At 48.2% G+C, this 26,118-nt stretch overlaps 1 protein-coding gene across 5 annotated transcripts in view; it reads left to right on the top strand.

Moving 5' to 3' along the window:
- Positions 1 to 26,118, top strand: part of PHC2 (polyhomeotic homolog 2) — a 141,679-nt gene that overhangs the window by 64,074 nt on the left and 51,487 nt on the right. For all 5 annotated transcript variants that reach the window (XM_038376925.2, XM_038376923.2, XM_043500098.1 and 2 more), the window contains one exon: positions 4,995 to 5,210. In XM_038376925.2, the coding sequence (XP_038232853.1) occupies positions 5,082 to 5,210 (129 nt within the window). In that variant the 5' untranslated portion in view covers positions 4,995 to 5,081. The remainder of the gene's footprint in view (positions 1 to 4,994; positions 5,211 to 26,118) is intronic.

Raw genomic sequence — 26,118 nt, 5'->3', positions numbered from 1 at the left:
AAGGAACTTTGGAGGAGGCGTAGGGAGGTTATATTACCTCTCTGTTTGGCACTGGTCAGACCTACTCTGGAACCCAAGACTCTATTCTGGTCACCCATGTTCAAGAAAGATGAATTCAAACTGAAACAGGGCAGAGAAAAGCTGCCAGGATGATCAGCAGCATGGAAAGCTGATCTGGAGCCTGGAGAACTGGGGTTGGTCAGCCTCATAGAACCCAGCTGGAGTGGGGCTCTGGTTACTCTCTGTAAACACAGGAAGGGGTGAACACCAGGGAAGTGAAAAGCTATTGAAGCTGAAGGACAATGTTGGCACAAGAACAAATGGGGATAAACTAGCCCGGAATCAATCTAGGCTAGACATTAGTAGGTTTCTAATGATCAGAGGAGTTAGGTTCTGGAACAGCTGCCCAGTAGGAGCAGGGTGGGCAGAGAACCTAGCTGTCTTTAAAATGGAGCCTGAGAAATGTATGAATGGGATTATATGGCGTTTGATTGCTGCGATACCAGGGGACTGGACTCAGTGACTCAGGACGTCCCTTCCTCTGCTATGTCCCTATGTTGCTTCCCTCATGTAAGTTAGACACCATGTGGATGAACACAGGGATTTCCCCAGGAGTTTAGGGTAGTGAGGTGCCAGATCCCACTGAAATCCGAGGGGAACAAAGGAGTGTGCTTTGTGTTCGGACAAACATGCAGGATTCGGGCCCAGGCTGGCTCTTGTGTTGCCCCAGCTTGTTCTCCCAATTCAGCCCATAAGCCCTTGTCTTGACAGCAGGGCTGGCAAGTGACTTAACTCTGTTTACCAGGAAGCTGGAGTTTTATTTAATCTGATCCATTCTCCAGTATCATCCTGCAGGGGTATAAAGCAGCCAGTCATTTCATCTCTAAGGGACGGGCTCCAGCTGGATTCATCTCTCGGCACTGGAAGGCAATGGTGCCAACCTTCCCAATGTATTGGGAGTCTCGTGATAGCTGGTGCTTTGCTGGAACCCCAAGCACCTGGGATTAGGTGATACCCCCAGATTCCCTTTTGGTTATAAGGTGACTATCTAGACCTCACGGTTGTGGAGAAAAACTGGAAAATGTGAACCCTCAAGACTCCAGAATCAGAAAGCAAAGAGAACCCAGATCTATTATTTTTAAAAATCTCATGATTGTTAAACCAAGCTGCAGATTTTAGAGGACCTGATTCCTGATTTCGGGACGCTTGGGGCTGGCAACGCTGGAGATGCCGTGGCTGAAGTCTCTGCATCAACCGACTAAAAGTCAGTAGCCCAGCCCCCGCCCTTCACTATTCTCTGGGCACATCAGGGGCAACACTTTAAACATTTTAAAGGGGTGGACCTGGCAACCTGATCATGAGACCTCAATGTTCCCACTCCTTGGTATCATTTGGGCCCAGATTCTTTCTGACTGCAGGGACATTTAAGCACATGGCTTGTGTGGTGCACACAGGCCGGGGTGCTATCTGTCTTTGTGTACATGAAATAGACAGAGATGGGAAGGACTCAATGCACAATTTCATACCAATTGACTCTCCAGTCCAGGAATCTCTTAAGATGAGAATCAGCGTAAGGGACTGGGCATAGGCGGTCGCAGCTCATCCGAGGTCTGCCCACCAGGGACAAGAGTTGCCAGGCTGGAGTTAGAGGAATCACAAGGCCAAGTTCCATAAACAAAAGTCAGGCCAGGGTCAGAGATGCCCTTCCAGCGCGCGGATGAAACACAGACTCTAGGGAGGATTCCTTCCGGGCAGAGGGTCTCTTCCCCAAGACCTGGGTGAGAGTGCTGCCTGGCTGGCTTCTGTGCCCAGCTATGTATGTGTACGTTCACAGGAACTCCACTGCAGGCAATTGAATCTCCACTGGTGTAGCCAACAGTAGCATAAGGCCCAGGGCTGGGACCTGCCCCCAGTTCCTCAGGATTGCTAATAAACCTACCCTATGCCCAGGATACTCCTACCAGGAGGCACCTGCAGTGCTTTCCAGCCAGCCAAGCTAAACTTCCACAGGCTTCTCTTCATGAAAGCCACTGGTAACAGCACTCCTGACTGGGCTGTCTGCAGGAATTGAACGCCAGTCCTCTGCATCTAGAAGAGTGACCCTCTATTGCCTGAGTTAAGGGGACAAACTAAGCTAGTCAGAGTCCATAGCAGCCTCATGAACCAGCAACTTAAAGGGTGACAAAGAGCCAGATTGTGTTAGCATGGTTACACAAGCATTTACAGAAGAATGGGATTGTGGTAAAGGCACATGATTGGGTAACAAGACAGCACAGTTCTATTCCCACTAATATGCTGTGCAATCCTTGGGAACTAAAAATTAATGGTAGCTTAAGTATAAATCATCATGACTTGATCACATTCATAATATGTAAGCAGAATAAAGATCTGACCAATAATATATGGTGCCTTAATAAGGCCAATTTCACAAAGCTGAAAACCATTATGAGCCAGTTCAGCTAGGAATAAGAATTTAATTGACAAAATGTGAATGATAACTGGGAATCTTTTAAGAACACCTTACAAAATTCCCCAAAAGCCACAATCAAGGCCATACTGATTAAAAAACCAGCCTGGAGTAGAGGAGAAGTGAAGGCAGCTGTAACAAATAAAAATGAAAATATAAAAAATGCCATAAAGGGGAAAGTGATAGTAATAAATATAAATCAGAAGTTAGGAACTGTAGAAAATTGATAAGGGAAGCAAAGGGACACAAGGCGACCTCTATGGCCTGCAGAGTTAAGGACAATAAGGAGTTTTTAAAATATATTAGGAACAAAAAGGATCCTGACAATGGTATTGGTCCATTGCTATATGGAAATGGTATAATTATCAATAATAATGCAGAAAAGGCAGAAGTGTTTCCTAAATGTTTCTGTTCTGTATTTGGGGAAAAACAGATGACATAGTCTCAACATATGGTGATAATAGCACTCTTTCTATTTCACTAGTATCTCTGGAGGATGTTAAACAGAAGCTACTTAAGTTAGACATTTTAAAAACACCAGGTCCAGAAAGCTTGCATCCAAAATTTTAAAAGAGCTGGCAGAGGAGCTTGCTGGACTGTTAATGTTGCTTTTCAATAAGTCTTGGAACACTGAGGAAGTTCCAGAAAACTGGAAGAAAGCTAATGTTGTGCCAACTTTTAAAAAGGGTAAATGGGATGAACAAGAAATTGTCAGCCTGACATCAATCCCAGACTGGATAATGGAGTGGCCGATGCAGGACTCAATTAATAAAGAATTAAAGGAGGATAATGTAATTAATGCAAATTAACCTGGGTTTGTGGAAAATAGATTCTGTCAAACTAACTTGATCTCTTTTTTTGATGAGATAATGAGTTTGGTTGATAAAGGTCATTGTGTAGAAGTAATAGACTTCTATAAGGTGTTTGACTTGGTATGGCACAACATTTTGATTAAACAAGAATGATATCAAATTAACATGGCACACATTAAATGGATTAAAAACTGATAGGTCTCAAAATGTAACTGTAACCTGGAATCATCATTGAGTGGGTGTGTTTCCAGTGGGGTCCCTCAGGGATTGGTTCTTGGCCCTGCGCTATTTCACATTTTTATCAATGACTTAGAAGAAAAGATAAAATCATCACTGATAACGTTTGAAGATGACACAAAAATTGGTTGAGTGGTAAATAATGAAGAGGACAGGTCACTGATTCAGAACAGCCTAGATCCCTTGGTAAAGTGAGTGCAAGGAAACAACATGCATTTTAATATGGCTAAATGTAAATGTATTCAACTCGGAACAATGAATGTAGACCACACTTACAGGATGGGGGACTCTATCCTGGGAAGCAATGACTCTGAAAAAGCTTGGGGGTGGGGGGATGGGAGGTGGATAATCAACTGAACATGAGCTCTCAGTATGATCCTGGGTTGCATAAACAGGGAAATCTCTAGTAGGAGCAGAGAAGTTATTTTGATCTCTCTATTTGGCATTGGTACGGCCACTGCTGGAATCCTGTGTCCACTTCTAGTGCCCACAACTCAAGAAGGACATTGATACATTGGAGGGTATTCAGAGAAGAGCCACAAGGATGACTGAAATATTAGAAAACCTGCCTTATCGTGGATCAAGGAGCTCAATCTATTTAGCTTAACAAAGAGAAGGTTAAAGTTAAATTGATCATAATCTATAAGTGTCTACATGGGGAACAAATACTTAATAATGGGCTCTTCAGTCTAGCAGAGGAAGGTCTAACGCAACCCAATGGCTGGGAGTTAAAGCAGGACAAATTCAGAATAGAAATAAGGTACAATTTTAACAATGAGAGTAATTAACCATTGGACCAATATAGCAAGGATTGTGGTAGATTCTCCATCACTGGTTATTTTTAAATTACGACTGGCTGTTTTCTCAAAGCTCTGCTCTAGGAGTAATTGTGGGGCAGGTCTCTGGCTGGTGCTGTGCAGGACGTCAGACTAGGTGATCACAGTGGTCCCTCTAGCCTTGGAATCGATGTGCCTTAGTTTTCCCCTCTGTTTAAAGGGGCAAATTATCCTCACAGCGCAACCCAGAGAGTTGGTGAGGCTGGATTCATTCCTCTTTGCAAAGTGCTTTGAGATCCTAGGGTCCCTAGCCCGCAAGGAGCCAGCAGAATCAGCTCCTACATGCACCTTCCTTATGGCAGCCCCGTGTGTGCATCAGGGGGCTGGGGATGTGTCAAGGGAAGGAAGGGGCAGGAAAAGAGACTGCCTGGAACGGGCTGGTTCCTTGGGGACTGCAGCCAGCTGGCACAGTTTAGAGCAGCCCTAAGGCTGTTCTTACCTGCATCCAGAGATAGACCGTACCTGGCTCCTGATGCTGTATGCAGCAGAGAATATGGCCCCAGAATTCCTCATGGCTGCAGCATCTCATCAGCTGTGGGCCAGTAATGCCCACAGCTGGGGTATGAGGGGTCAATGCCCCAGCTGGGGTATGAGGGGTTGGGACTGCCCCAAGCCTGACTGCCTACTTTTGTCTCCTTCCAGCTCTAACCTGACCAGAATCCCCTTTCCCACCACCTCGGGCTTTGTATTTCCTTCTTCCTGCCCCAATTGGTGCCCAGGACCGTTACCATGGAGAATGAGCAGCTGCAGGTCCCACCTCCCTCCAGCAGCACCAGCACCGCCAGCAGCAGCAACGGGCGCCAGCCGGGGCCCCAGATCTCTGTGTACAGTGGGATCCCAGACCGCCAGACCGTCCAGGTAAGTAGCTGCAGGGTGTGGGTGGGATCCAAGCTGTGCTGCTACAGAAGTGCCAAGGACTGGGCAGGATCCGGGATGCCCTAGAGCTGAGTGTCACTCTTGGGTGGCTGGGATGGGAGAAAATACCAGGCAACCCCCATGCTCCCCATTCACATCCTCTTAGAGACCCTGCTCGGCACACTGAGACCCCGGAGCCCTGGTGCTGATGGGACGAGCTCTGCGCACTGTGACCCTTGAGGCACAGTGCTGGCGGGATGAGCTCGTCACACTGAGAACCTGGAGCCCCAGCGCTGACAGGTCAAACTCTGCACACTGAGACCTGCAAGGCCCGGCGCTGATGGGACAAGCTTTGTGCACTGAGATCCCAGCGCTGACCGGACAAGCTCTGTATCACATGTATCCGTGATCGGTTGGTACCAGTGAGGCTCTATACATCCTAGCCCTTCGGCGCCTCCTCCTGGGTGAGATGAGGGACACTTGCACCCTCCCCATAGGCATTCCATGAGAACATGGGGTTGGCTGGGCAGTCGGTTCTATTCGTCCAGAGGCTTTACCCCATCCTGGTACTTTCATTTCTGATGGGGCCTTGACCCCTTAGAAAAGTCCAGCAGAGCAATAGGCCTGAACCTAGCAGGAGCTATAGAAATGACTCTGCGATTCGGTATGTTTGTCAGCAAATGGGCTCCCTCCGCTAGGCTCTGTGGCTGGGGCATCCAGGTGCAGCTTTTCTGTGAGAACCAGTGGGACTTTTCCACTCACAAACCCTGGGGTCTCTTTTCTTCCGGTGCACTTGGAATTTCTCCCTGCTTGCCTAGGGAGCCATCCCCAGTCAGGAGACAATCAGCACCCAGACCCCTTAGCCAGGGGTTGGGGGAACCAGCTCCTCTGCCTAGGAGGTAGACACAGAGTGTTCCAGTCCCTGCAAGTGCAAACAGGCTCACTCAGAGAACACACACACGAGCATGTGTGCACACACACAGGACATGAACACACACAGGACATGCACACAGACACACAGAGGACAATGTGCACTGCACACACATGCACAAACCATTTGCGTGCACGCACACGGAGCACATGCATATGCCTACACGCTGCACACAAAACCCACGCTGGACACACAGAATCTCAGGGAGTTCCTGGTTTTGGCAAAGGCCCTGGGCTCCCAGTCCCCGCTGCTTCCCGCCACAGCTTCAGACATTCTGGGGTGCCTCGGTTTTGCAGCCAGAGCAGGGCCAAGCCCCTCTGACCAGCTGCATATAGCAGCCCCCTTGCCAGCACCCCATCAGGCTGTAGGGGCTGTGGTCAAGCAGCGCCCTCTACTGGACTCCAGGCCTCTGACCATGAGAGCTGACTGCCATGGGCCCCTGGCGCATGTGCTGCGATGGCTGGGTGCCCAGCTGCACACTGAACATTTGAGAGGAGCTCAGCAGTGGTGGGGCCAGGTTTTGCAACCAGGGGCAATGGCTGTCAGCAGTGCCTCCCTGTTCAATGGGTGCAGGCCGACTCCACCGCCCCCTCCGTGACACCCACGCAGCGTGCACCACAAGCCCAATTGCGGCCTAGTGCAGAGGGAAGGCCTGGGAGTGGGTGGCTAAAGAGCGAGCCCATGTTACGCTCACCGGGCAGCCGGTGCTCCTGCGCGGCTGGGCCCGGCTCCACGCCCTGCATATGGCAACTTGGCACACGGGGTCGCTGCGTCATTCCTGTTTGGCCGCAGTCATGGCGGAGCGAGGAGCCAGCCCCATATGAAAATTCCTTTGATCAACTGCATAATATGTTTGGAAAGGCACCACACCTACGCAAAAGGCTGCCGGGTGGCACTCGCCCCTGCTGCCCCCCATTTGCTCTACCATTGCCTCACACATTGGGACCAAGGGAACTCCAGAAGCACCCCAGATCAGGGCCAGTTCTGAATCCAGTGACCAGAGCTCCTGGGAGCAATACCATGTCTGAGCTGGGAACCACCTCGGGCAATTCCACTTGCCCTGAACCCCAAGGCGAATGCCTGGGATCCCACCCCCTTGGCTAGGGGCCCTGGTCATCCCTGGCTCCCAGCTGCCCTTCCTAACCCAGGGATCTGTATGTTCTTCTACCCCTCCCTGAGGGCTGAGCAGGACGGGAGGGCTTGGTGTGGACAGTAACGAAGGAGTGAAAGAGAGAGCTGGAGGGATGGGAGTGAAACATGGCTGGAAGAGGCGGGGGAGGGCTGAGGCAGCAGAGGGGGGATAATCAATAGCAGTTAATCAGCCATGCAGAAGATGTGTTGAGACACTAAATACCCAAGAGGGTGGGGGGGGGATCCATCCCTGGATTCTGAAGCTACCGCCCGCGGGGCCCCCAATGGTTCTGTGGCCATGGCACAGGCCTGTCACTCAGCCAATGTGGATGCCAGCCCTGGCTCTGCTACTGATTCTTCGTGTTTCTGTCTCCCTGCCTCAGTTTTCCCACTCCATAAATTGGGGCTAATAATCTATCTGGTCTATTCAGGCCGTGAGCTCTGAGGGGCAAGGCCCTGAGCTCAGCCGGGATCTCTAGCTGCGGCTGTGATACACCCAGAATATGGAGCTGCTCTTACACATGGAGGCCCTGGGGTCAGCAAGCCCTGGCTGTCAGTGAAACAAATGTGGGCGGAGGGTCATGCTCTAGGGTCCTGGGACTGGGGGAGGGGATGGTTCAGTTCCACTTGCTGGAGGGGACCCTTTATTTATTCAGTGTATTTAAAGGCAGCCCCAAGTGCTGGCTCCAGAATATCTGACTGATCTGCCTGGAGTCACAGATCCAGCCCGCTGCCCGGGGTACAGCTGCTGGAATCCAGGACAGCCAGCAAATTGGGGGAGGGCTCCCCAATCCTGGGGGCTGGTGTTATCCATGTCCTGAGGCGAGCTCGTAACATCATGGTGGGGTGACTGGGCACAGGGAGGTAAAGGGAGAAGTGAAGATGTTCATGTTTCCAAGCAAGTCCCTAGCTGAGCACACAGCTGTGTAGCGTGTGCGTGTGCACACACAGCATATGTGTGTGTGCAGTGTGTGCATACATGCACATTGTGTCTTCAGCATGTGTGTGCATGTGTGTAGCATCTGCATGCAACATGTGTGCATAGTATGCATGTGTACAGTATGTGTGTCTGAAGTGTTTGCATGCACTGTGTGTGTGCAGCTTGTCTGTGTGCAGGTGCAGTGTGTATAGAAAGAAAGGAGAGCAGCAGAATATGGAACTTAGACTTCAGAAAAGCAGACTTTGACCCCCACAGGGAACTGATGAGCAGGATCCCCTGGGAGACTAATCTGCGGGGGAAAGGAGTCCAGGAGAGCTGGCTGTATTTTAAAGAAGCCTTATTGAGGGCACAGGAACAAACCATCCAGATTTGCAGAAAGAATAGCAAATATGGCAGGTGACCAGCTTGACTTAACAGTGAAATCTTCGGTGAGCTTAAACACAAAAAGGAAGCTTACAAGAAGTGGAAACTTGGACAGATGACTGGGGAGGAGTATAAAAATATTGTTCAAGCATGCAGGGGTATAATCAGGAAGGCCAAAGCACAATTGGAGTTGCAGCTAGCAAGGGATGTGAAGGGTAACAAGAAGAGTTTCTATAGGTATGTTAGCAACAAAAAGAAGGTCAGGGAAACTGTGGGCCCCTTACTGAATGGGGGAGGCAACCTAGTGATAGATGATGTGGAAAAAGCTGAAGTACTCAATGCTTTTTTTGCCTCGGTCTTCACAGACAAGGTCAGCTCCCAGACGGCTGCACTGTGCAGCACAGTATGGGGAGGAGGTGAGCAACCCTCAGTGATGAAAGAACAGGCTGAGGACTATTTAGAAAAATTGGACATGCACAAGTCCATGGGTCCGGAGCCAATACATCCGAGGGTGCTGAGGAAGTTGGCAGATGTGATTGCAGAGCCATTGGCCATTATCTTTGAAAACAAGTGGTGATCGGGGGAAATCCCGGATGATTGGAAAAAGGCAAATATAGTGCCCATCTTTAAAAAAGGGAAGAAGGAGAATCCAGGGAACTACAGCCTCACCTCTGTCCCCAGAAAAATCATGGAACAGGTCCTCAAGGAATCCATTTTGAAGCACTTGGAGGAGAAAAAGGTGATCAGGAACAGTCAACATGGATTCACCAAGGGCAAGTCATGCCTGACCAACCTGATTGCCTTCTATGATGAGATAACTGGCTCTGTGGATATGGAGAAAGCAGTGGATGTGATATACCTTGACTTTAAGAAAGCTTTTGACACAGTCTCCCACAGTATTCTTGCCAACAAGTTAAAGAAGTATGGGCTGGATGAATGGAATATAAGGTAGATAGAAAGCTGACTAGATCGTCGGGCTCAACAGGTAGTGATCAATGGCTCCATGTCTAGTTCGCAGTCAGAATCAAGCAGAGTGCACCAGGGGTTGTTCCTGGGGCCGGTTTTGTTCAACATCTTCATTAATGATCTGGATGATGGGATGGATTGCACCTCAGAAAGTTCGCAGATGACACTAAGTTGGGGGGAGAGGTAGATATGCTGGGACGTAGGGAAAGGGTCCAGAATGACCTAGACAAATTGAAGGATTGGGCCAAAAGAAAGCTGATGAGGTTCAACAAAGACAAGTGCAGAGTCCTGCACTTAGGATGGAAGAATCCCATGCACCGCTACAGGCTGGGACCAACTGGATAAGTGGCAGTTTGGCAGAAAAGGACCTGGGGATTACAGTGGATGAGAAACTGGATATGAGTCAATAGTGTGCTCTTGTTGCGAAGAAGGCCAATGGCATATAGGGCTCTATTAGCAGGAGCATTGCCAGCAGATCGAGGGAAGTGATTATAAGGATGTGGACAAATTTGAGAGAGTCCAGCGGAGGGCAACGAAAATGATCAGGGGGTTGGGACACATGACTTACAAGGAGAGGCTGAGGGAACTGGGCTTGTTTAGTCTGCAGAAGAGAAGAGTGCGGTGGGATGGGTGAGCGGATTTAACAGCAGCCTTCAACTACCTAAAGGGGGATTCCAAAGAGGATGGAGCTCGGCTGTTCTCAGTGGTGGCAGATGACAGAACAAGGAGCAATGGTCTCAAGTTGCAGTGGGGGAGGTCTAGGTTGGCTATTAGGAAAAACTATTTCACTAGGAGGGTGGTGAAGCACTGGGATGGGTTACCTAGGGAGGTGGTGGAATCTCCTTCCTTAAGGGGTTTTTAAGGTCCAGCTTGACAAAGCCCTGGCTGGGATGATTTAGTTGGTGTTGGTCCTGCTTTGAGCAGGGGTTTGTACTAGATGACCTGCTGAGGTCTCTTCCAATCCTAATCTTTGATGATTCTATGTCCCTGGGGCTCTTTGCTCCAGTTCCTACTGGGATAGAGAATCTGTCCAGATGTACCTTGAGGAGATGGTGAGCTTCACAAGCATGGCCCTGATACCCCTTCCCAGTGGGAATGGCCTTCCTGCACTTCAAAAGATTTTAGAACATTACGCCATTTCCCAAGAGAAATATAATGGAGATTTGTGGAGCAGGTGGCAGGGGGTGCAGATGGGGAGTGAGGGGAGGCAGCAGGAGAGGCATGCAATATCCCCCCTCTCCTCACGAGGGGGTGGGGAGCTGGCACTGGGTGCTGGCAGGAAATGCTGGGAGCTCCAGAAACACCCCAGCCCAACCTGGGGAGTGGTTACTGCGCAGCCAGGGCTGAAGGGTTGCCTGGGGGGCAGAGGGTAGGGCATTTGTCCTGTGCCCGAGGGGAGATGCACCCCTCTGCTCCCCCCATTCCCCTGCCTTATCCCGGAGCCTGGTCCTTTCACAGGCTTCCTGTCACTGAGCGCCTCCCCATGGTGCTGCGGGTCTGAGCTGTCCAGCACCTTCGAATGGCCTGAGGAATGGCCTGGGCTGGGTCTTCTGTGGCTGTTGGGCTTCTTGGGGGCTCAGAGATTTGCAGCTGCAGAAAATTATCCTGGATTTACCCCTCAAAGCGACAATCTTTGCCTTTGGCCTTGTCCATACACAGCCTGGCAATGGGTTGGTCAGACGGGGGCAGATCCCTGTGTGGACACAGCCAGAGTAGTTGGAAACTGGGTCTGTGCCTTTAGTTCCCCTGCAAAGCGTGGGCCTTGCTTGCTTGGGTTGCACTGATTTTAACCTAAATCAGTTCTTGATTTAAACTGATGTGGTTTAGCAGCACCAGCCCCGGTGGGGACACATATTCTGGTGTAGTTTAGCCTGCTCTACACACAGTTCTGCTGTCAGTTTGCGGTGTGAGTTTTTACTGATATACCTAAGGCTCCAGATCTTTCACAGAGGTCATGAAGTCAGGGATTCCAAGACTTTCTGGGACCTCTGTGACTTCTGCAGCGGCTGGTGCAGCTGACCCCAGGGCTGCCCGAGAAGCTGGGGTGGCCATTGGGCCAGCTCCACTGGTTGCTGCTCTGGTGGCCCCAGGCAGCTGCTCCCATGCGCTGTCCCAGAAGCAACAGCGGTACCCCAGGTTGCCCCGCCCCCAGCAGCAGCAGCAGGGCTCTGGAGCGCCCCCCCCACCCTCCCCACACAGAGCAGTAGTGTCTGCAGGAGCACCCCCCAGCACCTAAGATTTAGTTAGGGGTATTTTTAGTAAAAGTCATGGACAGGTCATGTGCCATGACTTTAGTTATTGCCCATGACCGGTCCATGACTTTTACTAAAAATACCTGTGACTAAATCATAGCCTTAGTTATACCGCTTCCAGCCCCATCCTTGTGGGGATGCGCTTATACTGTATAAAGGTGCCTTAGACCAGTCTAGCTTATTCCGCTCCCCCATGGGACTAGCTATACTGGGACAAGCGCCTTTGTACCTGAACCCAAGGGGCAGCGGTGATACTCTAGGCAAAGGACTTTGCCTCTGGTGGCACATTCACACCCACAACTGGCCAATTTAGGGCTGGTTCAGGAAGCTCCTGCCTTTCTCGCTGATTCTGAGCTCTTCCATAGCAGTGTCTGTGGATGACGCTTTCTCCCATCCCCAGTTGGCTGAGACACTGTCCTATGCTAGCAGGTGAGGACTTGGCCCTTTTTATTCATATCTTCACCACCTTCCAGCTGGATCTATGCAGTGATAGACCTAGGCACCAAGCCTTCAGCACTTAATAAACTCCAGCTAGTACAGCCTGTCTGCTCAGCAACCTTGAGCACATCAGCCAATCAGTCCATCTCCTACTCTCTACACTGCCTTCCCACAGAGCAGAGTGAAGTCCAAGGTCTCAGTCTGTATCTTCAAGGTGCTCAGCAAGCATAGCTGAAAGAGCCTCACATTGCGGGATGAAGACCGTGGGCAATAACTGCTCCACAGGTTCTATGGAACTCTCTACAATCATAGAATCATAGAATATCAGGGTTGGAAGGAACCTCAGGAGGTCATCTAGTCCCACCCCCTGCTCAAAGCAGGACCAACCCCAACTAAATCATCCCAGCCAGGGCTTTGTCAAGCCTGACCTTAAAAACCTATAAGGAAGGAGATTCCACCACCTCCCTAGGTAACCCATTCCAGTGCTTCACCACCCTCCTAGTGAAAAAGTTTTTCCTAATATCCAACCTATACTTCCCCCACTGCAACTTCAGACCATTACTCCTTGTTCTGTCATTTGCTACCACTAAGAACAGTCTAGATCCATCCTCTTTGGAACCCCCTTTCAGGTTGTTGAAAGCAGCTATCAAATCCCCCCTCATTCTTCTCTTCTGCAGACTAAATAATCCCAGTTCCCTCAGCTTCTCCTCATAAATCATGTGTTCCAGCCCCCTAATCATTTTTTTTGCCCTCCTCTGGACTCTTTACAATTTTTCCACATCCTTCATGCAGTGTGGGGCCCGAAACTGGACACAGTACTGAAGATGAGGCCTCACCAATGCCGAATAGAGGGGAACGATCACGTCCCTCTATCTGCTGGCAATGCCCCTACTTATACAGCCCAAAATGCCGTTAGCTTTCTTGGCAACAAGGGCACACTGCTGACTCATATCCAGCTTCTCGTCCACTGTAACCCCTAGGTCCTTTTCTGCAGAACTGCTGCCGAGCCATTCGGTCCCTAGTCTGTAGCGGTGCATGGGATTCTTCCTTCCAAAGTGCAGGACTCTGCACTTGTCCTTCTTGAACCTGTTCAGATTTCTTTTGGCCCAATCCTCTAATTTGTCTAGGTCCCTCTGTATCCTATCCCTCTGTATCCTATCCCTATCCTATCTCCAGCGTATCTACCACTCCTCCCAGTTTAGTGTCATCTGCAAACTTGCTGAGGGTGCAATCCACGCCATCCTCCAGATCATTAACGAAGATATTGAACAAAACCAGCCCCAGGACACTCTGCTTGATACCAGCTGCCAGCTAGACATTGAGCCATTGATCACTACCCATTGAGCCTGATGATCTAGCCATCTTTCTATCCACCTTATAGTCCATTCATCCAGCCCATACTTCTTTAACTTGGTGGCAAGAATACTGTGGGAGACTGTATCAAAAGCTTTGCTAAAGTTAAGGAATAACACGTCCACTGCTTTCCCCTCATTCACAGAACCAGTTATCTCAACATAGAAGGCAATTAGATTAGTCAGGCATGAGTTGCCCTTGGTGAATCCATGCTGGCTGTTCCTGATCACTTTCCTCTCCTCAGAATGCTTCAAAATTGATTCTTTGAGGACCTGCTCCAATATGGGTGAGTTGGTCTGCCCTCAACAGGACTTCCTCATGGCCAGCTCCAGACTGGGGAACTATCTCCCATGGGGACCTAGGACCATCCCAAACCTCCCAGTCCAGGTGCCAGGTGCTGCTCCATCCTGCCTTCACTGATACAAACACTGAGCAGCCTGGATGTGTAAACAAAACCCGACCAAAACAAACCTCTCCACTGCACAAACAATTCTCTCCTGGGGAGAGGAGATAGACAACGAACCTCACATGTCAGATGTTAGTCACTTGGCTCAATGCATAACTGGCTGGGGCTCAGATACTACGGTGATGAGGGTGAGAAAAGAATCCATTGAGTCCAGGGGTTGGCAACCTTTCAGAAGTGGTGTGCCAAGTCTTCATTTATTCACACTAATTTAAGGTTTCACGTGCCAATAATACATTTTAACGTTTTTAGAAGGTCTCTCTCTATAATATATAATTCAACTATTGTTGTATGTAAAGTAAATAAGGTTTTTAAAATATTTAAGAAGCTTCATTTAAAATTAAATTAAAATGCAGATCTTATCAGTTTAGTGTGATCCTTGCCCTTGCTTTTCTTTGTTGAGGTTTCCAATGTCTGGCACATATTTGGATACTTTAAGCTGCACACAGGCTTGTGAGTGATCAGTTGTTAACCGGCTCCGAGAGGGACAGAGGACAGATTTCATGTGCGAAAATACCTGTTCACACAGGTATGTGGATCCAAATGCTGAAAGCATTTCAAACGCAATTTTCTTCAAACAATTAAATTTCACTGGCAGGGACGTCCAGCAAGTCAGAATAGAGGCCCCATGATCTTTCTCAGTAGCTTTAAGTGCACTCCGCAGATCTCCAAACTTTGATGCCCATAATTCTGAGCTTTTTAACTGAATGAGCTGCATTTTGAAATCTTCAACATCCATCCACTGAAATAGAGACAAATCCAAGTTGCTTTCTCTGAACTTTTCAGGTTTAATTAGAAAAGAAAGCATTGGTCCAAATCGCCAGAAATCTTGAAATCTGTCAGAAAATTCTGATTCCAGTTCTTGCATGTACATTCCAATCTCATTGACACTGACAGTGCAATGTGTCGATAGCTCTTTTACATACTGGAAGTAGCGGAAAGTCGAAGTTTGAATATCCCGAGAAAAACTGCTAGTTTTACAGCAAATGCCTTCCAGGTCTCATAAAGATCCAGAACCATTTGCCCTGCACCCTGGAGAGGGAGGTTGAGTTTGTTTAGGTAAGCGGTGATGTCAGTTAGAAACATGAGCTTACACAGCCACTTGTCATCATCCAGTTTGGGTTAGTTTTGTCCTTTTTCCGACAAAAAGGCCTTGATTGCATCAAAACAGTTTACAAAGCGCACCAAAACCTTGCAATGACTTAGCCACCAAATGTTGCTGTGAAGTGGAATGTCATTATAAGCACTGTCCATCTCTTCTAGTAGTGCTTCAAACTGTCTGTGAGTCAAAGTAGGTCGAGCAATAAGGATATTCGCAATTTGCCCCACTGTAGTCATCACATTATTAAGCTCTGAATTAGAAATTGTAGCACACAGGTTTTCTTGATGGACGATACAGTGAAATTTGCCTGTCATGCAGCCAATTTGATCTTCAAGTAACTTGACAAATCCCTTCTGTTTTCCGACTGTGGCAGGAGCACCATCTGTTGTCACACAAAATATTTTTCTGATGTCAACTCCTTGTTCTTCAAAATGGTTTACAAAAGTTTCTGCTATATCTTCTCTCTTTGATGTGCCATGCAGGGGTTTTAGACAACAAAGTTCCTCTTGGATTTCATCGGAAGCACAATATCTTGCAACAACTGCCAAACTTGGAACGTCGTTTATATCCACGCTCTCCTCAACTGCAACGCTAAACACTGCTGTGTCTTTTAATGCAGTTGTCTGCTTTTTGTTAATGTTTTCTGCCATTTTGCTTACACGTCTTTCAACTGTTCTGGCAGACAGGCAATTCTTTTATTCTAGATATGCATCTTTATTTGGCAAATCATTGAACAAAACCTCCAAACTGCTGAGAAAAACTTCTTTTATATATTTCCCATCTGTAAACGGCTTTCCATTTTTTGCAATGCACTGTGCAATCTTGAAGTGAGCTGTAGCTCACAAAAGCTTATGCTCAAATAAATTTGTTAGTCTCTAAGGTGCCACAAGTCCTCCTTTTCTTTTTGCGGATACAGACTAACACAGTTGCTACTCTGAAACCTGTGCAATCTTGTAACTTCCTTCTGTGGCTTGATTTTTACTTACACTTAAGCATTTAAAAACACTGCTTTGCTTCTCATATCCTACTTCTGCCTTTTTGATCGATTCAGTCTTGTCTGCTTTGTCAAGAAAGATTTTCTCGTGCTTCGTTTGAAAATGTCGTCAAACACTTGATGTGCAACAAACAACACTTTCACAACAGAAAGCACAAACAGCATGGTCCTCCTTCTGAATAAATCCAAATGTGTCTGTCCAAGAAGGCCGAAATGAATGGACATCTAACTTTGCTTTCTTAGGTTTCAGAGTAGCAGCCGTGTTAGTCTGTATTCTCAAAAAGAAAAGGAGTACTTGTGGCACCTTAGAGACTAACAAATTTATTAGAGCATAAGCTTTCGTGAGCTACAGCTCACTTCATCGGATGCATTTGGTGGAAAAAACAGAGTAGAGATTTATATACACACACACAGAGAATATGAAACAATGGGTTTATCATACACACTGTAAGGAGAGTGATCACTTAAGATAAGCCATCACCAACAGCAGGGGGGGGAAGGAGGAAAACCTTTCATGGTGACAAGCAGGTAGGCTAATTCCAGCAGTTAACAAGAATATCAGAGGAACAGTGGGGGGTGGGGTGGGAGGGAGAAATACCATGGGGAAATAGTTTTACTTTGTGTAATGACTCATCCATTCCCAGTCTCTATTCAAGCCTAAGTTAATTGTATCCAGTTTGCAAATTAATTCCAATTCAGCAGTCTCTCGTTGGAGTCTGTTTTTGAAGCTTTTTTGTTGAAGTATAGCCACTCTTAGGTCTGTGATCGAGTGACCAGAGAGATTGAAGTGTTCTCCAACTGGTTTTTGAATGTTATAATTCTTGACGTCTGATTTGTGTCCATTCATTCTTTTACGTAGAGACTGTCCAGTTTGGCCAATGTACATGGCAGAGGGGCATTGCTGGCACATGATGGCATATATCACATTGGTAGATGCGCAGGTGAAGGAGCCTCTGATAGTGTGGCTGATGTGATTAGGCCCTATGATGGTATCCCCTGAATAGATATGTGGACAGAGTTGGCAACGGGCTTTGTTGCAAGGATAGGTTCCTGGGTTAGTGGTTCTGTTGTGTGGTGTGTGGTTGCTGGTGAGTATTTGCTTCAGATTGGGGGGCTGTCTGTAAGCAAGGACTGGTCTATCTCCCAAGATCTGAGAGAGCGATGGCTCGTCCTTCAGGATAGGTTGTAGATCCTTGATGATGCGTTGGAGGGGTTTTAGTTGGGGGCTGAAGGTGATGGCTAGTGGCGTTCTGTTGTTTTCTTTGTTGGGCCTGTCCTGTAGTAGGTGACTTCTGGGTACTCTTCTGGCTCTGTCAATCTGTTTCTTCACTTCAGCAGGTGGGTACTGTCGTTGTAGGAATGCATGATAGAGATCTTGTAGGTGTTTGTCTCTGTCTGAGGGGTTGGAGCAAATGCGGTTATATCGTAGCGCTTGGCTGTAGACAATGGATCGAGTGGTATGATCTGGATGAAAGCTAGAGGCATGTAGGTAGGAATAGCGGTCAGTAGGTTTCCGATATAGGGTGGTGTTTATGTGACCATCGCTTATTAGCACCGTAGTGTCCAGGAAGTGGATCTCTTGTGTGGACTGGTCCAGGCTGAGGTTGATGGTGGGATGGAAATTGTTGAAATCATGGTGGAATTCCTCAAGAGCTTCTTTTCCATGGGTCCAGATGATGAAGATGTCATCAATGTAGCGCAAGTAGAGTAGGGGCATTAGGGAACGAGAGCTGAGGAAGCGTTGTTCTAAGTCAGCCATAAAAATGTTGGCATACTGTGGGGCCATGCGGGTACCCATCGCAGTGCCGCTGATTTGAAGGTATACATTGTCACCAAATGTGAAATAGTTATGGGTCAGGACAAAGTCACAAAGTTCTGCCACCAGGTTAGCCGTGACAGTATCGGGGATACTGTTCCTGACGGCTTGTAGTCCATCTTTGTGTGGAATATTGGTGTAGAGGGCTTCTACATCCATAGTGGCTAGGATGGTGTTTTTAGGAAGATCACCAATGGACTGTAGTTTCCTCAGGAAATCGGTGGTGTCTCGAAGATAGCTGGGAGTGCTGGTAACGAAGGGCCTGAGGAGGGAGTCTACATAGCCAGACAATCCTGCTGTCAGGGTGCCAATGCCTGAGATGATGGGGCGTCCAGGATTTCCAGGTTTATGGATCTTGGGTAGCAGATAGAATACCCCAGGTCCTGGCTCCAGGGGTGTGTCTGTGCGGATTTGTTCTTGTGCTTTTTCAGGGAGTTTCTTGAGCAAATGCTGTAGTTTCTTTTGGTAACTCTCACTGGGATCAGAGGGTAATGGCTTGTAGAAAGTGGTGTTGGAGAGCTGCCTAGTAGCCTCTTGTTCATACTCTGACCTATTCATGATGACGACAGCACCTCCTTTGTCAGCCTTTTTGATTATGATGTCAGAGTTGTTTCTGAGGCTGTGGATGGCACTGTGTTCTGCATGGCTGAGGTTATGGGGTAAGCGATGCTGCTTTTCCACAATTTCAGCTCGTGCACGTCGGCGGAAGCAGTCTATGTAGAAATCCAGGCTGCTGTTTCGACCTTCAGGAGGAGTCCACCTAGAATCCTTCTTTTTGTAGTGTTGGCAGGAAGGTCTCTGTGGGTTAATATGTTGGTCAGAGGTGTGTTGGAAATATTCCTTGAGTCTGAGACGTCGAAAATAGGATTCTAGGTCACCACAGAACTGTATCATGTTCGTGGGGGTGGAGGGGCAAAAGGAGAGGCCCCGAGATAGGACAGATTCTTCCGCTGGGCTAAGAGTATAGTTGGATAGATTAACAATATTGCTGGGTGGGTTACGGGAACCATTGTTGTGGCCCCTTGTGGCATATAGTAGTTTAGATAGCTTAGTGTCCTTTTTCTTTTGTAGAGAATCAAAGTGTGTTTTGTAAATGGCTTGTCTAGTTTTTGTAAAGTCCAGCCACGAGGAAGTTTGTGTGGAAGGTTGGTTCTTTATGAGAGTATCCAGTTTTGAGAGCTCATTCTTAATCTTTCCCTGTTTGCTGTAGAGGATGTTGATCAGGTGGTTCCGCAGTTTCCTTGAGAGTGTGTGGCACAAGCTGTCAGCATAGTCTGTGTGGTATGTAGATTGTAATGGATTTTTTACCTTCAGTCCTTTCGGTATGATGTCCATCTGTTTGCATTTGGAGAGGAAGATGATGTCTGTCTGTATCTGTGCGAGTTTTTTCATGAAGTTGACAGATTTCCACTCTATACAGCTAAATTCAGTGCCTTGCATAATCACAGGTTTCAGAGTAGCAGCCGTGTTAGTCTGTATTCTCAAAAAGAAAAGGAGTACTTGTGGCACCTTAGAGACTAACAAATTTATTAGAGCATAAGCTTTCGTGAGCTACAGCTCACTTCATCGGATGCATTTGGTGGAAAAAACAGAGTAGAGATTTATATACACACACACAGAGAACATGAAACAATGGGTTTATCATACACACTGTAAGGAGAGTGATCACTTAAGATAAGCCATCACCAACAGCAGGGGGGGGAAGGAGGAAAACCTTTCATGGTGACAAGCAGGTAGGCTAATTCCATCAGTTAACAAGAATATCAGAGGAACAGTGGGGGGTGGGGTGGGAGGGAGAAATACCATGGGGAAATAGTTTTACTTTGTGTAATGACTCATCCATTCCCAGTCTCTATTCAAGCCTAAGTTAATTGTATCCAGTTTGCAACAGCAGCCTGGATTTCTACATAGACTGCTTCCGCCGACGTGCACGAGCTGAAATTGTGGAAAAGCAGCATCGCTTACCCCATAACCTCAGCCATGCAGAACACAGTGCCATCCACAGCCTCAGAAACAACTCTGACATCATAATCAAAAAGGCTGACAAAGGAGGTGCTGTCGTCATCATGAATAGGTCAGAGTATGAACAAGAGGCTACTAGGCAGCTCTCCAACACCACTTTCTACAAGCCATTACCCTCTGATCCCAGTGAGAGTTACCAAAAGAAACTACAGCATTTGCTCAAGAAACTCCCTGAAAAAGCACAAGAACAAATCCGCACAGACACACCCCTGGAGCCAGGACCTGGGGTATTCTATCTGCTACCCAAGATCCATAAACCTGGAAATCCTGGACGCCCCATCATCTCAGGCATTGGCACCCTGACAGCAGGATTGTCTGGCTATGTAGACTCCCTCCTCAGGCCCTTCGTTACCAGCACTCCCAGCTATCTTCGAGACACCACCGATTTCCTGAGGAAACTACAGTCCATTGGTGATCTTCCTAAAAACACCATCCTAGCCACTATGGATGTAGAAGCCTCTACACCAACATTCCACACAAAGATGGGCTACAAGCCGTCAGGAACAGTATCCCCGATACTGTCACGGCTAACCTGGTGGCAGAACTTTGTGACTTTGTCCTGACCCATAACTATTTCACATTTGGTGACAATGTATACCTTCAAATCAGCGGCACTGCGATGGGTACCCGCATGGCCCCACAGTATGCCAACATTTTTATGGCTGACTTAGAACAACGCTTCCTCAGCTCTCGTTCCCTAATGCCCCTACTCTACTTGCGCTACATTGATGACATCTTCATCATCTGGACCCATGGAAAAGAAGCTCTTGAGGAATTCCACCATGATTTCAACAATTTCCATCCCACCATCAACCTCAGCCTGGACCAGTCCACACAAGAGATCCACTTCCTGGACACTACGGTGCTAATAAGCGATGGTCACATAAACACCACCCTATATCGGAAACCTACTGACCGCTATTCCTACCTACATGCCTCTAGCTTTCATCCAGATCATACCACTCGATCCATTGTCTACAGCCAAGCGCTACGATATAACCGCATTTGCTCCAACCCCTCAGACAGAGACAAACACCTACAAGATCTCTATCATGCATTCCTACAACTACAGTACCCACCTGCTGAAGTGAAGAAACAGATTGACAGAGCCAGAAGAGTACCCAGAAGTCACCTACTACAGGACAGGCCCAACAAAGAAAACAACAGAACGCCACTAGCCATCACCTTCAGCCCCCAACTAAAACCCCTCCAACGCATCATCAAGGATCTACAACCTATCCTGAAGGACGAGCCATCGCTCTCTCAGATCTTGGGAGATAGACCAGTCCTTGCTTACAGACAGCCCCCCAATCTGAAGCAAATACTCACCAGCAACCACACACCACACAACAGAACCACTAACCCAGGAACCTATCCTTGCAACAAAGCCCGTTGCCAACTCTGTCCACATATCTATTCAGGGGATACCATCATAGGGCCTAATCACATCAGCCACACTATCAGAGGCTCCTTCACCTGCGCATCTACCAATGTGATATATGCCATCATGTGCCAGCAATGCCCCTCTGCCATGTACATTGGCCAAACTGGACAGTCTCTACGTAAAAGAATGAATGGACACAAATCAGACGTCAAGAATTATAACATTCAAAAACCAGTTGGAGAACACTTCAATCTCTCTGGTCACTCGATCACAGACCTAAGAGTGGCTATACTTCAACAAAAAAGCTTCAAAAACAGACTCCAACGAGAGACTGCTGAATTGGAATTAATTTGCAAACTGGATACAATTAACTTAGGCTTGAATAGAGACTGGGAATGGATGAGTCATTACACAAAGTAAAACTATTTCCCCATGGTATTTCTCCCTCCCACCCCACCCCCCACTGTTCCTCTGATATTCTTGTTAACTGCTGGAATTAGCCTACCTGCTTGTCACCATGAAAGGTTTTCCTCCTTTCCCCCCCCTGCTGTTGGTGATGGCTTATCTTAAGTGATCACTCTCCTTACAGTGTGTATGATAAACCCATTGTTTCATGTTCTCTGTGTGTGTGTATATAAATCTCTACTCTGTTTTTTCCACCAAATGCATCCGATGAAGTGAGCTGTAGCTCACGAAAGCTTATGCTCTAATAAATTTGTTAGTCTCTAAGGTGCCACAAGTACTCCTTTTCTTTTTGCTTTCTTAGGAGCTGATGTTTTGTCAAATGTATGCCTCAACTTGCAGTGGGGAAAAAAATCACGATGCACTTCTTCCACGTGGCATGATAGTGATGTAAGCGGCAAATCAGGACTTAAAAATATCCCAGTACAATGGCGCTGGAACAATTTTTAAGGTGGGGGTGCTAAGCTGTGCCCCCTCTTATCCCTGTCTGCACCCCTCACTCCCTCAGCCTTGGGCCAGTGGGCCACAGTTGGGGGCGGCTGCCGAGCCCCGGGCCAGCGGCTGGGACCCCAGGATGGCAGCAGAGCCCCCGGGATCGGTGGCCGGGACCCGGGCAGTGTGAGTGCCACTCAAAATCATCTCACGTGCTGCCTTTGGCATGTGTGGCATACGTTGCTGACCCCTGCTATAGAGAATAGAATGGCGCAGAACAGGACAGAAATAAAGGTCTCGCTGCCTCCCCATTAGGGAGGGCTGTACTGCTGTAGCCATTCTGGTGTGAGTTACAATGGTACAAGTTTTGTGCCTTAGACCTCTTCCAGAATGACTGAACTGAAAAAACCCACCCTGAAAGTGACATAAGAGTGCCCACACCACGGTTTGCACCATTTTAATTAAATTGATTTCACACCTTAGATGAGACTGGGCCAACTTTCCCATGCAGAAAAGCCCAGAGAGGGCAAATTAAACTGATATATACCAGGCTTACAGTGATACACTAGAGCATAAGCTTTCGTGAGCTACAGCTCACTTCATCGGATGCATCCGATGAAGTGAGCTGTAGCTCACGAAAGCTTATGCTCTAATAAATTTGTTAGTCTCTAAGGTGCCACAAGTCCTGCTTTTCTTTTTGCGAATACAGACTAACATGGCTGCAACTCTGAAACCAGTGATACACTGTTCTTCCACAAAGTTACACTGGTTTCATTAAACCAATTCCAACACCCTATGGCCAGGTCTACACTGAGTCAGCGATCACATCCCAGCCTGGCCTGATGGCCAGGTCGATGTACATTGTGTGGACCAGGCCTTAGCGAAAGTGGCAGACATTCTGTGAGTAATACTAGCCCTGAGTGGCTGAGCCACAATAGGATGGTCAGACTCAGGAACATTTCACACTAAGAGCTGTTTCGTGGGAAAGTGGCCTTATCGAAAAATCAAACCCATCTGGAGAAATTGACCACTATTGACACTTCTCATTTTCCTGAACATTTCCCACCATTTTTTTTTTTATCAGAAACCCTTTTGCCATTTGTCACTGGCCAAAACCCCGGCATCCTGCGGGAGAAATGCAAGTGAAAAACTTCAACACAATTCTGTTAGAAACATTGGTGAGAACTGGTTCTGGAAATAGGCCCAATGGGAACCACTTTGAAACCAGGAGAGTTCCCCCAAGCTTGTTTCCCCAGGTTTTGGAGCAGCTGTAATGATGGGGGCTGGGCAGGGAGAGGGGGAATGTGAATGAAGGAGATGTGTGAAGAGAGAGGGGGCATATGACCAGTAGGGGAAGGGACTCAGTCACCCTATATTTCCTCATGCAGGAGAAATCACCAGGGGGAGTTTTTTCCCTAGCTGAGCCACCCTGTAACCCTCAGGGTGTGACTTCTGAATGGTTCCCCTCTGCGAAGAGGGACCCCTGGCTGTGCTGGCTTTCCCTCCCTCCCTCCTCAAAACTAATCCTGACCCTGCGGCTGCCAGTCATTTGGAAATGTAACCTCCACTGCACCCCAGGGGAACCCAGCTCCAGGAGAGAGCCAGCTCCTGACATTCCTCAAATCATTGTGTCCCACCGTTGCTTGTGTGCAAAAAATGCGTGGGATTGAAACACACTACCTTTCCATTGTGTTGCTCGCCCGCTGCTGTGTTATTGTAGTGTTGCTCATGAGCAGTGTGATATGCATATGGTTTTGTTATTGTAGGGTTGTTCTTGAATGCTAGGCTTCTGTAGAAGTGAAAATCATTATTATATAATAAAATGTAAGGACCCCCCCCCCGTCCTCCCTTTGCCACCCCTGCAGTGCTCCCTTCTCTCTGTGATGTGCTACAGCACTAAACTGGTGCTGGGAGAAGCCAGGCCTCTGTCCCTTTGGGATTAAATTCTGGTGCTTCCCATTCCTCACAAGGTTTTGACTTGGCAGTCACTTGAACTCCTGATATACATAAGTAATTAGCAGCTCATTAACAGCTTGTTAGGGAGACTAAAAGTAGTGTAACAAAAATAAACCCCAGTTGTGCAACAGAGAGACTGCATGTATGAGCGCTTCCTAGTTCCTCAGTGGGGGAGCCCCCCATAACAGACTGGGGGATGGGCATTCCCAAGTCTGCCCATCCTTGGCCCACCTCACATTGTGCCCTGGCACAGAATAGGTGCTGCCATCTCTCCTTTTATTTCCTCTCTTCTGCTGTCTCCTTCCCTTTCACTCGGGAGCCGCAGTTCTGCAAAGCGCTGAGTAGCTTCAAATGTCACATGACCAAGGGAAGCTCAGCACTGTAATATTATTTAAAGTCACCAGGTGGCACTGTTACACAGCCCTACAAGTTCTGTCTAACTCACGAATGGACAAGTAGATCTTGGAGACATGCTTATTGTTAGTTGTGGTGCAATTCTCTTTAACAGCTGAGTGTATGGGACAGTAATGTTCACTCTGCCTTAGTCTGTCTCTGACTGAATCCTTTCTTAATTTCAGAGCTGCTGCCCACAGATCATGGAAACAAAAATAATGCCTGGTGTTAAAGCATTACAAGCACCTTGTAGGTTTCAGAGTAGCAGCCGTGTCAGTCTGTATCCGCAAAAAGAAAAGGAGTACTTGTGGCACCTTAGAGACTAACAAATTTATTTGAGCATAAGCTTTCGTGAGCTACAGCTCACTTGTGGCACCTTGTAGCACTGGGTTCTAGAACAGCAAAGGGTGGCGAGCAAAGAGGAGAGGCAGATCTAGAAGGGTAAGGGTTACACAGAATAGAATGTAACATATCTTTATCAGCTCACTCCAGGAGCCAGACATTTAAAGGCCTCCTGTGAAGCAGTTGGTCACAAAGAGAAAAGTTGCACAAATCTCCACATTGACTGTGGTATAGGGGTACAAAGTGTCATCTGCATGGAGGAAGTGCTCAGGGAGGTATTTGGGAGTAAAAATTCTTCCCTAGGGGGAAGTCTTACACTAATTGTACACAAATGATCCAAACCGCTCTGGCTCACAACTGCAGCACTGCAGGGCCTGGGGTGTTTACTGCAGAATTGCTCTGTGACAGTAAGTAGTGGGATGGGATGAAACTGAGGGAAGGGAAATGTTCATCTCAGGAAAGCTCCCATAAGGCTGAGATTTCTTAGGGGGTGTGTGTCCACACTAGAAAGTTGTACAGCTTTAACTATATCAGTATAGTTCAAGCAGCACAAGCTCCCGCAGTGTGGATGTAATTATACGGGCATACTACTGCTTATACCATGAGAGCTTCTGCCAGGGGTTGCGCCAGTACAGCTAGATTGGTACAAATCACACACACACACACACACCTGAACTGAAAAAGCTCCACCTGTGTACAGAGTAGGCCAGGCTGTGTAAGGTGACAAAACAAGGGACACAGAGCCCTGCACCACCTGAGAACAGCTGAGGGCTTGGGAAGGGACTAGCTGACCCCTTGGATCTCCTCCAGCTCCAGGGCTTGAAAACAACCTGCCAGCACCAGGAGCGTAGCTGGGGCCAGGGGCTGCTTGGGGCTCGCAGGAGACCTGTCGCCGGCACTGCTGGCCCCGGGGCTGCAGCAAAGGGCAGGCTCCGCAGTCTCGCCAATGCCACCCCCTGCTCCGCAGCCGAGCCGGGCCACGCTCCGCTCCGGGGGAGGCGGCCGACCTGGGCCCGGCGGGCTCAGGGGGCAGCTCTTTGTCCCGCACGCCGGCCGGAGCAGCGCGGGCGGGCGGCCTCCCGCAGCCAATCACGCGGGCCGGCCAGGCGGGGGGCGCTTTTGTTGTTGGCCGGGGCTGGAGCCGGGCGCTCGCTCCGGCGCGGGGAGCGGC

Source organism: Dermochelys coriacea, chromosome 18, assembly GCF_009764565.3.
Source record: "Dermochelys coriacea isolate rDerCor1 chromosome 18, rDerCor1.pri.v4, whole genome shotgun sequence".
NCBI classification, from domain to species: domain Eukaryota; kingdom Metazoa; phylum Chordata; order Testudines; family Dermochelyidae; genus Dermochelys; species Dermochelys coriacea.
This window is presented reverse-complemented; position numbering and strand designations above follow the sequence as displayed.